Here is a 13,955-nt window from a genome sequence, read left to right as displayed (position 1 = left end):
TAAAGGTTGCAGCCACTTAACATGAGAAAATCAAGGAAATCCATTTTCAGTGATTGCGTTTGAAGGCTATTAGCAAGGATTGCATCCGACTCAACCAAAATTTATTTTTAAAGTATATACAACTTCTTAAGTGTTCTTTGGTGTACTAACTGTGTTGATTTCTACAGTTTTGGTTCTTATAGATTCAAAGTGACGACACAGATATGTCGAGACTTTTGGCATGCTGGCAAACGGTGACTTCTCAAAAATTTAAACGAACATTTGTTTCAAAGTTGGAAATTCTAAATTAGTCCATACAAATACTTTTCTTCATCAGCATTGTACATTTACAATTCATCATCTGCTATCAGAATAAAGTTTAACGAAGAGAAATCAGGGCATCTTTAAGCTGTTGATCCCTTTACCCTGTCAAAATTGGTTTTTTTAATATTATATTTTACCCTTTTATAATAAAAAATATTGTTTGCGATAAACTTGAATTGAAGAAGGCCTACAAACCCCTCTAGAAGCCATTACGCATCTACCAAAATCCCATTTTAAAAATTTCAAGAACACTTTTTAATTGTGAAGAAATTCCATGTTTTTGTAAGTTGGCACATCATGCATGCGAGTATATGCAGATTCCTTGTTACAAATGATACAAGAATGAAACATGCAATTAAAACTAATGAATTTTACTAGAACTGTGTTCTGCATCGTTCTACTGGTGTAAATATAGAAAAGCGGTGACAGATTAATAAATTAGACTGTATATTATTTGCAATCTGAAGCATAGAGTCTCACTTCTTCCTTTGCCTTGACAAATAGTGTCATTTTATGATTGACATCAACACTTGCCAACATAAGAATGTTCCTGCTCTGTATTACAAAAAAAGTACAAGAGTAGTGCCACTCCTCAGCAAATGAGAGGATAAATCTTCTCTATATATGGTTACAGAACTGCCCGCCGAATGCAATACAGTACCCCTTTCGAGAACCAATGTGCGTAAATTTTGAAATAACTCTCTTTGAAATCCCACATTTCAGAAGAATCCTTAGAGATTTTATAAGCACATAATCTCAAAACATACAAAATTATTAGCTATGCTCTGTGTACAGGTTACTGAAGAGAACACCTTAGACTATTCATGAAATTATTGTGCCATTTTGCACAATTTCCTCAGAGATTGTGGGCTTTTCAGCAAAAAAGTTCCCTGTCACAACAACACCAATCCTTTACCAACCTAATGTAACATAGAACTACATTATACTATTCCACATTAGACACAAATATTCAACAGAACCCATAAATGCAAGTCTTATATTAAACAAACACACAATTCTGAAAAATGCCAATACCACTGTTTTTAAGGACAAAAATTAAATTGAATCATCAAGCCAGGTGGTTGAAGAAGAATGTCACAACCTGAGAATTCCGGGCTGAATTTATCACAAATAATGGAATATAAATTGAAGTCTGCTTGGGCATACCATGTCCAAACATCACAAACATTAAAATAGAAGTTAAAGTTTGTTAGGGGATACCATATCATGGCAGATGAAACAACCGCAAACATTGGGAGGGAAGACAATTTATCAGAGTGTTTTAGGTAATCCATTATGGATGGGTCAAGACAGGAATCACGAATTGTATTCTGAACTCCAAATTTTCTCTCTTGTTTGGGGATACTACTATGTCATGCCAGGTGGTAACAACCACAGGCATTAGGAAGGAAGACAATCTATCAAGGACAGTTATATGGATGGGTAAAGGCAGGAATCAAGAATTGTACTCAACTCCAGACCTAGTCTTTTGCTTGGGGATACCATGCCCTGCTAGTGGAAACAACCCCAAACATTGGAAGGGAATAGAATCTATCAAAGATAGTTCTAAATATTTAATAATTCTTTATGGATGGGTAAATACAGGAATCACGAATTGTGTTCTATTAATTCCAGATCTGCTCTTTTGCCTCAGTGGGCCCGCATTCATTTATAATTTTGTTTTACACCTTTAACTTGTGGTTTCTTAAGTTGAATTGAATCTCCACATGTCCGGTGTGTATAATGATACTATATCATTTGCATATCTTTTCAAGTCAAAATAATGTGTGTTCATTCCAATCTGCGCTGTTTCATACTACTGGTTAAAGAAAATTGAATGAATGATATAACACAATACAGAAAATCACCGTACATCTGAACCACTGGACAAGCCATTTAGAGTATGGAGAAACCTTAAAAGAACTATACCTGATTGTTTCACTTTGTTGCTCTGGTTGGATGTGACGAAGGTGCAAATGGCCTAATGTGTACTTTTTATTTGAAATACAATGATTATGATCTTGATTTCTCTCTTATTGGAATTGATTAACACAATTCTGTCAGCTAAATTGTGATCTTTTTACGTTTTTTTTAATAAAATGGGACTCCCCAAATATATACCAAGGTCTTTATCATAATTTCAAGGGGTCTGACTAGGTGGAAGGAGAAAAGAAGTCTGAGCCCTTTGTAACTAGAAGAAATGAAAATATGGTAAATATATACTAACGTGTTTATCATATTCCAAGGAGGTCCAACTAGGTGGATGGTTTATAATCTAAGCAACTATGTCAAACAATCAGGCATGGTTCTAGTAAGGTTAAACAATAAACCAAATGGTTTTTACTGTAGTTCATATATGCAGGAATTTTCCGTCTAATTGTACACATCCTGAGTTATAAGCAATTGCCATTGTTATATAAATGTTTTCTCCGGCAATAAAAGGAAAACACATGCTGGAGACCATACCTCCCACCAACTCCTTTGGAAGACAATGCCTTGTCCAACCTTTCTTCAAAGGGCGTGGAATGCCAGCTCACCTTCTGATCCTGCAAATTTAGAAGATGTCAATTTACAGTTAAATTATACAAACAAGATTCATGGATAAAACTATTTCTACTTTTGAAGCATGGTAATCTTTTTTTGTTAAATGGACACGAACTTAGATTTGCTCATTTCTATATTCAACTCTGAATTTTTTTATTGCCAACATTTCGGATTGACAAGAACAGATTTCCACAATCAGATAAAGCATGAAGATGCGTATTCTGGATTCGATTGTGTGCCATTTTTCTCCTCCAGCTATTCATATCCTGATGATGGATCACAGAGTGTGATTCGAAACGTTGATGAAAAAAATATGGCACACAATCGAATCCAGAATACGCATCTTCAAACATTTTGGATTATACTACATGATCCATCATCAGGATGAAAGCACTAGCAAGATATGATGGACCATATAGTATGATCAAAAAAGTTGATAATGAAAAATTTCAGTTTAAAACAGAATTGAGAAAATCTAAAATCGTGAACTGTGGAAACTACAATGCTCTAATGGACACGAACTTACCTCCTTATACTTGTTTGTAGAGTTTGGTATACCCTTTCCATCCCACCACTTGGTATGAGCAGATTTAACATCCTCTTTCCAATAAGCACCAACCAAACCCAAAATGGGCCTGTCATAGTCTCCACTGCATTTAGTTGATGGTGACTTTGACAGTGATATGGATTGCGAGTTCTGCACTGGCATGCAACCTGATATAGGCTTATCATCAATATTTGTACACAAGGACGGAATTTTTTCATGTCTGGCGGGTGGAATTTTTAGCCAATGAACAAGACTGGAAAACAGATCCATCAAATTGGCCAGAGCACCAGGGTGCACAGCTGGTGTAACATGCCCTTTCTGAAATAGGATTTAATAATAGATAACAAATTAATAAAATATAAATATAAAGAAATAAATAAAATGATATATATTTACAAAAGGTCAACAGGCACGTTATAAAGAGCTATAATCCTCAACATGAGATATAAAAGGGAGAAGATTCCACTTGAAAGAAAAAAGTGATGGAGCAAGGAAAATTGGAAAATGAAATAAAGAACATCAGTAAAGATTAGTTAAGGAGCAATCAATAAAGTGGAAGAGACGCCTCTCTTTGAGAAAATATATTAAGAAGTCGTGAACTGCAATTGAAGGAAGCATGGGGAATATGAGTTTATATCAGATCCACAAATCAGAAGATAAAAGTGAATCTCATCAAAGAACATTTGAAGTTGTAACTGTAAGAAGAGTTTATAGCAGAATTGTAAGAAGAGCATATTTGGATATAAAAGAGGAATATATGAATATGTAAAAGAATATGCTAACACAAATTAAGAAGGAAAGTATATGCAGACTTTAAGGAGAAGTATGAACTTTTAAGAGAAAACAGTTTGATGATGTGAATCAAGATAGAATTAATGGAGGAAGGAAGGAATAAAGAAAGGAATGTGTGAATCAAGCAAGGGCTAATAAATGGAAAGACTATTTCAAAAGGACAGAAATTATGAAGGGTTGTACTCTTCCAATGGGTGCTAATTGTGAAATGTCATTACTCTTTCAAAAGGCAGAGTAATTAAGAGATGTAAGCATGCCCTTACATTGGAAGATATAAAGGGAAGAAGGTTTCATTTGAGCAGGAGACTCAAGGGATATCAACTGAATCTCAAAGGGCAGCAAGGAGGGTGGCGACTCAAGTCTTGTGAAAGATACTAACCCTTTTGTTAATGTTATGTAGCTGGAAGAGAGATAAATTACTGCTGAAGATAGTTGCAATGCTTCGTGGTTGATTTAACACCTTACACGTGATTTCTGACATCATGGATGTCATGTGACTGTGAACATGATGACTTGGCATCAAGTTGAATGTCTTGGTACCATTTCATCTTGCCATCTGTATAAGGAAGCTCGGTTGTGGAATATTATTGAAGAGACACATCAGCAACCCCTTGACATTCTGCGGGAGCCTTCTTTGATTCCAACATCATGTATTTGTTCAGGTGGTGTAAATAAAGAAAGTCTATTGAGACTCACTTGTATGTGATGCTTTGTTTTCAAATTGTATCTTGAAATATAGCAGGAGTATATTGTGAGCTCTATGTTCAACATCTTGGTTCAGTGAAAATAACAGTAAAGCTTGTATCCATTCATTCAGTCTGCAGTGTTATGGGATTGGAGATTTGCGCACTTTCTGCTATGAAAGTATAAGACCATGAAAATATATATGATCGGTGTATGATCGTTGTGGTGTTGTGTGATTCATTTTTCATAATCAGTTTGTTTTATCAGAAACTCTAAGATATCCACCAAAGGAAAAGGCACGCTTATTTGTTGACAGTTTGTAGACTTCAGTCATAAGTAAGACCATTGTAATTGTTTTGATATGTCAAAAAGGGATCCTTTTTGGGGTGTGGCTCGGTTTTTACCTCAAGTAGGAGGGTTATCTCAAGATAAATATTTGTGTTTTCTGTTAGTATGCTTTTTGGTATTTTGTATATTGCATGTATATTGTATATTGTATTTATATTATTAAGAGATTATGGCTTATAATGGAAAGATCGCAAGAAATGAGGGATTTATATGAGAATGTCTAGGTATAGAGCCTTGGAGGGTAGAATCTTTGATGAAACATCTTACCTAAAAGGATGTGTTGGTGTTTGAATTTTTCATTCTATGCCTACACTACAACTATGTGATGGAAAAAGATATATTTGTTGATTGTGAGAAAGTTTAGCCAATAAAGAGATAAGTATTTGAAAATTGATCATGATTTTTTTGTAGTTAATATTTTTCTTCATTGACTTGTATATTTCTCTGGGAATAGGGTATAAATTTAGGGTTGACTTGTATATTTCTCTTCATGAATAGTTTGATTTTATGAACTATCTCTAATCTCTGTAAAAGTGCTTCTAGGATGAATCAAGAAGCAATAGGATTATGAGAGATTACATTAGAAATGAACACGGGAACGATGCTTGCAGTCATGGGCCTAAGTTGGTGGCACATTAACTTCATTAAAGAGGAATAACATATACAAATTGTATTTGCATTAAGAGGAAAAAATGAGATTCAGAGTGAGCTCGTGGACACAAAGAGAGTGTCAAGTCCTTTGCAAAGGATCAGCAAGGTTGTGTAGCAATATGACTATTAAAGCTCTTTGTTGGACATACATTGGAGTCAATTTCTTAGTATTGTAATAATCAAAGCTTTGAGAATGTTGCACCTTTTGAGAGGGAGTCTCAGCATTCAGATGACATTTTAACGAGTTCTTCTCCGTGAGAGAAGTTCGAGGTGAAATCCCTTTGTTAATGAGTTTTTTCTACGAGAGAAGTTTGAGGTGAAATCCCTTGTTAAAGAGTTCTTCTCAACGAGAGAAGTTTGAGGTAAAATCCCTTGTTAATGAGTTCTTCTTTGCAAGAGAACTCGAAGGTGAAATCCCTTGTTAATGGGTTCTTCTTTACAAGAGAAGTTTGAGGTGAAATCCCTTGTTCCACCCTCTGGGACTAGCTATGATGGGTCCACCCTTTGAGAGTAGACGTGGTGGAACAACTGTGTGACTCTGTGACTTTATTTATTGATTTTTTTGATTCACCTTCTAGGAGTAACTATGGTGAATATTGTTATGCTGAGGTAACATTTTATATTGAGAAAATTTGTGATGAGATTTTTGTTGACATTTTTTTCAGTTGCGGCTATGTGTGCCTGCCATTCTGAAGATCTCTCTCTTGCTAAGAGGTAATGTTAATGTTATGTAGCTTCAAGGAAGATAAATTACAGCTGAAGATGGTTAACTCAGCTTCATGGTTGATTTGACACCTTATGTGTGATGTCTGATATCATGGATGTCATTTAATTGTGTGCGTGGTGACTTAACATCCAGTTGAATGTCCTGGCACCATTTCATCTTGTCGTCTGTTTAAGGATGCTCTGTTGTGGAATATTATTGAAGAGACATAACTGCCACCCCTTGACATTCTGCAGAAGCCTTCTTTGATAACGGTGCCATATCTTTGTTTAGGAGATGGTGAATAAAAAGCCCGTTGAGACTCACTTCTTGTGCGTGATGCTTTGTTTTCGTATTGTATCTTGAAAAAATATAGCGAGAGTATTTTGAGCTTTATGTTCAGCATCTTGGTTCAGTGAAAATACCAATGAAGCTTGTATTTATCAATTCAGTCTGTAGCATTGTGGGATTGGAGATTTGTGCTCAATCTGCTCTGAAAGTATAAGAGTCGTGTTATATCTTTTGTATTGCTGAAAATATATATGATCTGTGTATGATCATTAGGTTAGGGCATTATGTGATTCATTTATCATGAACAGTTTGTTTTATCAGAGACTCAGATATTTTCAAAAAAAAGGCAGCCTTATTGATTGACAGTTTGTAGACTTCAATCATAAGTGAGATCATTGTAATTGTTTTGATATCTCAATAAATGAATTTTTTTTGGGTGTGGTTAGGCTTTCCCTCGAGTAGGAGGGTTTTCCCATGATAAAGTGTCATTTGTTAGTATGCTTTCTGATATTCTGCATATTGCAGTCATATTATTATAGTTCAAAACATTAACACCTTTCACCAATGAAGCAAACAAGAAATTATCCCAATTAGTCAAGGAACGCCTATGACTCACACTCATGACTCCACAAAAGAATTCATCATTTATCAGATCAAACAAACAATCAAATTGCAAACCACTCTATCAAATCAGAACACTTTCAATTCACCAATATTTCAAAGCAGCACTCATCACAGCATCACTCTTCAAACATCTAGTCAACAATCTCTCAATCATCACACATTTAATCAAAACACTTCATGTAGAATAATAGAATCTGTTATCACACAACCAGCAATCAGATTGTATAACCAAAAGGGAGTACTCCAATAGTTGTGAGCAATAATCAGAGAGGAAATCAGTACCATTTCCATCATTTGAGTTACAGCAGAACTCTAAGCATCTCACAAATATGTATATATGTATGTATGTATATGTTTTCTTAAGTCTATGTAAGATATACCAATATATGTTTATATTTGTACGTATATGATTGTCATATACCAATATCTATGTTGATGACCATGTTGTCTATGATGACAAATATATGATAATTGTCTGGTTGTTTGAAACTCATCTTGAAAGGAAGTACCTAAAGTGTAAGCAAAAGAGGGTTTGAGAGGGCTAAGTAGGTTGTCCTAGAGCTGACCATAATGGGACCTAGGACTAGAGGGCCCTTACGTAGAAGAGTTGAGGAAGCCATTTACAACCTTTGACAAACTATGCAAGATGGTATGTGTTTTCAAGGGGATGAGACAAAATGGGGAAAGGAGGTACAAGCTACCAAGTAAGAGGCATCTTGGACTCGGTGTAAAACTGGCTTTAGCTAAACCCATCTTTTCTTTTGCTTCAAACCCTAATATGTTTGTGTAGCATTATTGATAATCTATGCATATGATGTGGTTTACCTAACCCCTATTTGAATACTTATGTATGTGTATATATTGCAGTGTAACACCAGCACTTGGGTACACCGGGACGAGTTTTTGAGAAGAGGGGATAGAGGGCCTCATTTTAGGATGACAAGGGGACAGCAACAAAGGGCAAGGGGCTCACTGTATATTGTGCATATAAAAAATGAAATACTAATTACAAAATGATGTTTCAGTATAACATACTGATTTGAAATACTTGAACATAGCAAAATTGCAACACAAACTAGAACTATTGAACATTCAACATAGTAACAGAGTACATACCCTTTAGTAGCATTCAAAAATCAAAATTCAAATAGAAATTCAAGTATCCATCTCGGTGGCGGTGTGGTTGCAAAATTGAAGAGGTGGGGTTACTCAGATAATCCAAGTACCCAATGCAAGGAGGTCTCGAGTACAAGTTCTTTGAGGTTTTGGGGGGGCTGCAAGTGTTTGGGTTTCATTGAAATATTGTTTATGATTGTAGGTTTCAAGTCTTGAGACACATTATTATAGAGATATTTACAATGAAACTCAAGGATTTTCCCCCTGAGTCCCACGTTTCGAAGGCATGGATGTCTCAAGGACTTGGAGATGGAGACAAGGAATCCCCATGTCATTCAGCCGTTGCCAATAGGACAGCCAAAGATGGCTAGTAGTCTCTAGGATGCCTAGGAGTCCTTCAAGCATCTTCAGGACTTCTAGGAGTCTCTTGTCCCTAGATGTCTCAAAACACATTATAGAGATATTTATAGTGAAACTAGGGGATGCATTCCCCCCTAGAGTCTCACATTTCCAAGGTGAGGACATCTCACAGACTTTGGGATAGGGACAAGGAATTCCCATGTCATCCAGCCACCGCCAATGGGAAAGACAAAGATGTCTTTAGGACACCTACGAGTCCCTTGAGCATCTCAAGGACTTCTAGAAGTCTCTTGAGACACATTATTATAGAGATATTTACAGTGAAACTCAAGGATTTTCCCCTTGAGTCCCACATTTCCAACGCATGGATGTCTCAAGGACTTGGAGATGGAGACAAGGAATCCCCATGTCATTCAGCCATTGCCAATAGGACAGCCAAAGATGGCTAGTAGTCTCTAGGATGCCTAGGAGTCCTTCAAGCATCTTCAGGACTTCTAGGAGTCTCTTGTCCCTAGATGTCTCAAACCACATTATTATAGAGATATTTATAGTGAAACTAGGGGATGCATTCCCCTCATTTCCAAGGTGAGAACATCTCACAGACTTTGGGATAGGGACAAGGAATTCCCATGTCATCCAGCCACTGCCAATGGGATAGACAAAGATGTCTTTAGGATGCCTACGAGTCCCTTGAGCATCTCAAGGACTTCTAGAAGTCTCTTGTCCCTAGATGTCTCAAAACTGTATTTTTAATTTCTCTCTTTTTTCTTAATATTTGAAGCAAATAAGATATATGCATATAGTTTTGGCTGATTGAAGGATATCAATTATGAGGGTTCGTAGCTTCTATTGCCCACATTATTGCTAATTATGTTGGGTACCCTAAATAATAATAGGAATTAGGGTTTCAACGTTAGTGATTAAATGCTTGCAATTCATGTGCTTTTACTATCATATTTATCCAACAATTTATAATCCAATTTTACTTTCATTTATGCTTAAATCCAATGTATAAGGTTTCGACTTTCATATAATCAGGGGAATGACAGTATCAATGTCCATAAACATTAGTCATAAGGCAATCATATTTAACACAAACAATTCATATCTTAGAATTTAGTAATTGCAATTTTGCTATTTTACTAATTTGGCAAAATTTCTTATACATCTCGTCACAACTAGTTTTTCTAGAATATATGCATATCAGCAACGCCCCTCACTAGCCCCCATCCAATGTCCTCCCACCATCCTCCAACATAGGCCCTTTGTCCCCATGTCCTCGAAACTCATCCCCCATCCCCACCAAGTGGTGAAATACTATATATTAAACTTGTAATATGTAGCTCTAATCCTAATTAGTTGCAATTATGATTATTGGGCAAATTTTAAGTGCAAGTTAAGAAGGAGATATTATAGCAGGTGTGATGAACTCAAGACTCAGATCATTTAAACAAATTTTAGGTTCCTAGGCAATAGAAAACTCAGATAATTTAACCAATTGCTGATTGCACTTGATACTACTTTTCTTTATGCTTAGATTATCTGCTTTCGTGGTTCTAAGCAGTCAACTAGCGCAAAGTGTGGAGAAATTACATACAAATAATGGGATTAACATTTGCATATTAATATTTAAAAAAATATTGCCTATCTTCAAGGAAGGGTGATCCTCCTGCATCATGGAAAGAAACATCAAAAATCCTCGATTGCCTGTGGCTTCTTGAGTTTGTCACTTCTTGGTTAGAGACAAATGGAGATTTACTCAAAAATTTATGAAAATCCATACTAAGCTTTATTGTTTAAAGTAAGAACAAACCTAAGCTTTCAACTCACCATAAACATTTGGTAAAACTATGATTTGATTGAAAAGGTTTTTTGAGTGGCATGTTGGTAATGTTCTCAACTAGCTTAGGGATAAATCATCACAATGATGAACTAGCATAGGGATCCATTTAAGAGACTCAGACAAAGGGAGAACCCCTTGTAAACTTTTCATGTTGAGTGATAGGAATCCACTTTAAAATAGAAACACAAACAAAAGTCCACAGTTCCACTATACCACAACTAGCATTCCTCTACAAAGGCCTGGCCTTTCACCACTGGTGTTTCTCAGGCAGATAAATAGAGTATCCATCATTCTGGACAACTTAGAAACACACTCGGATTGCCAAATTCAGTCATAAACCCTCCAAGGTGTCAATAAAAATCTATTAATCTACCCTGAATTTCAAAACACGTTTTAATGATCCACTCATACCGGGACATTATATAACATTGAATTTAAATGCACAAGTGCCAATTCAAATAAGTCTATATTTCATGAACAATAATTCAAGATAACTAGCTTAAAATGAGTATAAATCCTGCCACTAATAGTAATGGAATTTAGGGACTTTTCAATAAATCAACTCAGCCCTGCCAGATTGCCCTGCTACCCCAGATGGGGCGTGCATAATGCACAAACTTGAAAAATAAATTTGCCAGAGTAAGCCCAACAATAATGGCTATGCTTCAAATAATATGCAGAAGAAACACACGACTCTAAACATATCAAGGGCGCATAAGAGATCCCAAGACACGTGACTGGGCCAGGAATGTCAAGATCCTTCTAAATAGCTTGATTCTACATCTCAAACATGCAAAATGAAATATTTCCTGCAAATATATTTGGGCTATTAAACATTAACAATCCAAGACAGCATCCACAAACTGAATGACGCATGTGGAGTTTGGATCCCACAAGGAAATATAATAAAGGACACTGTCAAATATATCATATAATTACAAGTATACACAAATGCGAATCCAACAAAGGCTACTCTGCAAATGAATTTGATAGGATACGCAAATCTAAATCTATAAATCTTTCCAAAAATACCAAAATCTACTATTGTAGTTCAAGCATGCAGAAAAATATATGTACACCCAGAAAACACAAAATAATGTCTATGCTCCAATAAGTCAGGAGTACTAAATAGTGTTAAAATCCACATTCCAAACGGTGCACAGACAAATTCGCGCAGCTTCAGTACAAACTTCCAATGATTTGCAACCAAATTGTCATAAATGCTTTGGACAATTTCTCTCTTAACAGAATTTACGCGGTTAAACACAAAAGTACATCTAATTCTTTCACCAATTGTGCAACAATACACAGTTCTAAACCGATTAAGATAGTATATACAATTATTCGTCGATCAAGGTCAGAAAAAATACAAAATACAGAGCATAAACCATTCTAAATAGTTGGAGCCAATAGTGGCATGTTGTGATGGTTAAGTTGTTGTGTTATTATCCTTGCCATCAAGGTTCAAATCTCATGAGGATGAGGTCCCCCGTTTGTGGCCTCACTGGTTCATAGCTCCAGGTCAAAGCGTTTACCCCTCTTAGTTATCATTCTAAATAGTTGGAGAAGATCGACACTCACGCAACACGATTCAAAAGTTAGTCTTTAAATAAAATCCAGAATCCACACTCGACGAATTTCAAACGCGCAAAATATATATCTTTACGCCCAAAACATATAATAAAACCCTGCCAAAATTGTCTATTCAATGCTGACCAAAATATGCGCATATATTTGCAGTATGTTTTCACTTATGTAAAATATTAATCCGAAAATATGTCTAAGATATAATAAACGCAACTCTCTAAAATATTTTCGAAATTTATTTAAAAGTTGAAAATCAATCCAGAAAATTCTGTATACTAATACCTTGGCTGGCTGCGAGGTCACTTGAACTCCTCCACGGTGCTCCTTGTCTTTAAAACGAAAACATCCAAGAAAGCACCCCATTTTCTGTTTCCTACACCAAATCTTTCCGAAAGAAAGAAAACAGAAGATCGCAATGTTGTTAAATCCCTTCCTTCTTCCGCGCCAAACCAGCATAAATCAGAATGAATCCAATCCCCGGGCTTTCGATACACAATACCGTGTAGCGACAACGGCAAGAAATATAACTATAACAACCAAAATACCCGGGGTAAAAATGGAGAAACACGATAACGATAACAGATTATGAAGAAGCAAATTAAAATGAAAAACAAAGAAATCTAAATTAATGTCGACCGCGTAAAATCCAACAAACTATTTCGAGATTCGCATTACTTGCAGCAAACGAAGCCTCCGCGAATTTTCGAAATTTTCAATACATAAAGGCAATATGACAACAAAAATGTAGGCAGCAGAAGGCTTGAAAAATGGTCGCAGAAATTCGAATTTTCTCTTCGTCGACGAAAATACAGACTGCCATATTTTGAGATTTAAAGGGAAACTTTCTAAGAAAGAATATGGTTGTCATCGAAGGAATATGGTTGTCATCGATTAATGCAATGAAATGAGTGCGGATTCGTCAGCATTATTAATTTCGGTGTACTGTATTTTAGGTTACGGAGCTCCCGGGAAATTCAAAATTGTGGTGACCGTTAAAACGCTCGCGTGCTTTGTTGCTTCATATTTTTAGTCACATTTCTTAATATAACCCACATTTATGGTGAGGACAAATAAGGCAGGGACTAATCTTTCCAAATTCCAGCTCTCTCATCTCAATTATTTTGTGCCTTCATGACATAAAATTATAACGTAGAGTTTCAAGTCATTAATTTATTAACATAAATTTTCTTTTCATTTTTTCAATTCTTCCATTGGCTGTAATACTTTTTTCTCTAGCTTTTACCTTTTAATTTTTTTTAAAAATGTTTGATAATAAAATAAAGAATTTTTATATTTTTTTGTTGTTGTTGTTGTTGTTGGAAAGTTTAAGAATCCGATAGGGATCTACACGAAGATCCTGGCCTCATCCCTTATGACGTGGACATTATTCTATTATTATTGTATTCATCCCTTATGACGTGGACATTATTCTATTATTATTGTATTCATCCCTTATGACTTGGACATTATTATATTATTATTTTTTTGTATTATATATAAGGAGTTCAACAAAAAAAAAGCATCGAGTAGCAAAGTGCACCAAAATTCAGAGGACAAGCCTC

At 35.6% G+C, this 13,955-nt stretch overlaps 1 protein-coding gene across 1 annotated transcript; it reads right to left on the bottom strand.

The window, feature by feature from the left end:
• Positions 1 to 726: 726 nt before the first annotated feature.
• Positions 727 to 13,294, bottom strand: LOC149542783 (uncharacterized). The gene is made up of 5 exons (XM_089796228.1): positions 13,069 to 13,294; positions 12,676 to 12,920; positions 3,374 to 3,712; positions 2,770 to 2,849; positions 727 to 1,193 (listed from the first exon to the last, which is right to left on the bottom strand). Exons 2-5 carry the CDS (start codon positions 12,847 to 12,849, stop codon positions 1,178 to 1,180), a joined length of 609 nt encoding a protein of 202 aa, XP_089652354.1. The 5' UTR covers positions 12,850 to 12,920; positions 13,069 to 13,294; the 3' UTR covers positions 727 to 1,177.
• Between the last annotated feature and the right edge of the window lie 661 nt (positions 13,295 to 13,955).

Source organism: Cupressus sempervirens, chromosome 8 (assembly GCF_028749045.1).
Source record: "Cupressus sempervirens isolate cs-2001-9-10 chromosome 8, ASM2874904v1, whole genome shotgun sequence".
Classification (NCBI taxonomy): domain Eukaryota; kingdom Viridiplantae; phylum Streptophyta; class Pinopsida; order Cupressales; family Cupressaceae; genus Cupressus; species Cupressus sempervirens.
The sequence above is the reverse complement of the archived record's forward strand: the minus strand, read 5'-3'. Positions and strand labels throughout refer to the sequence as shown.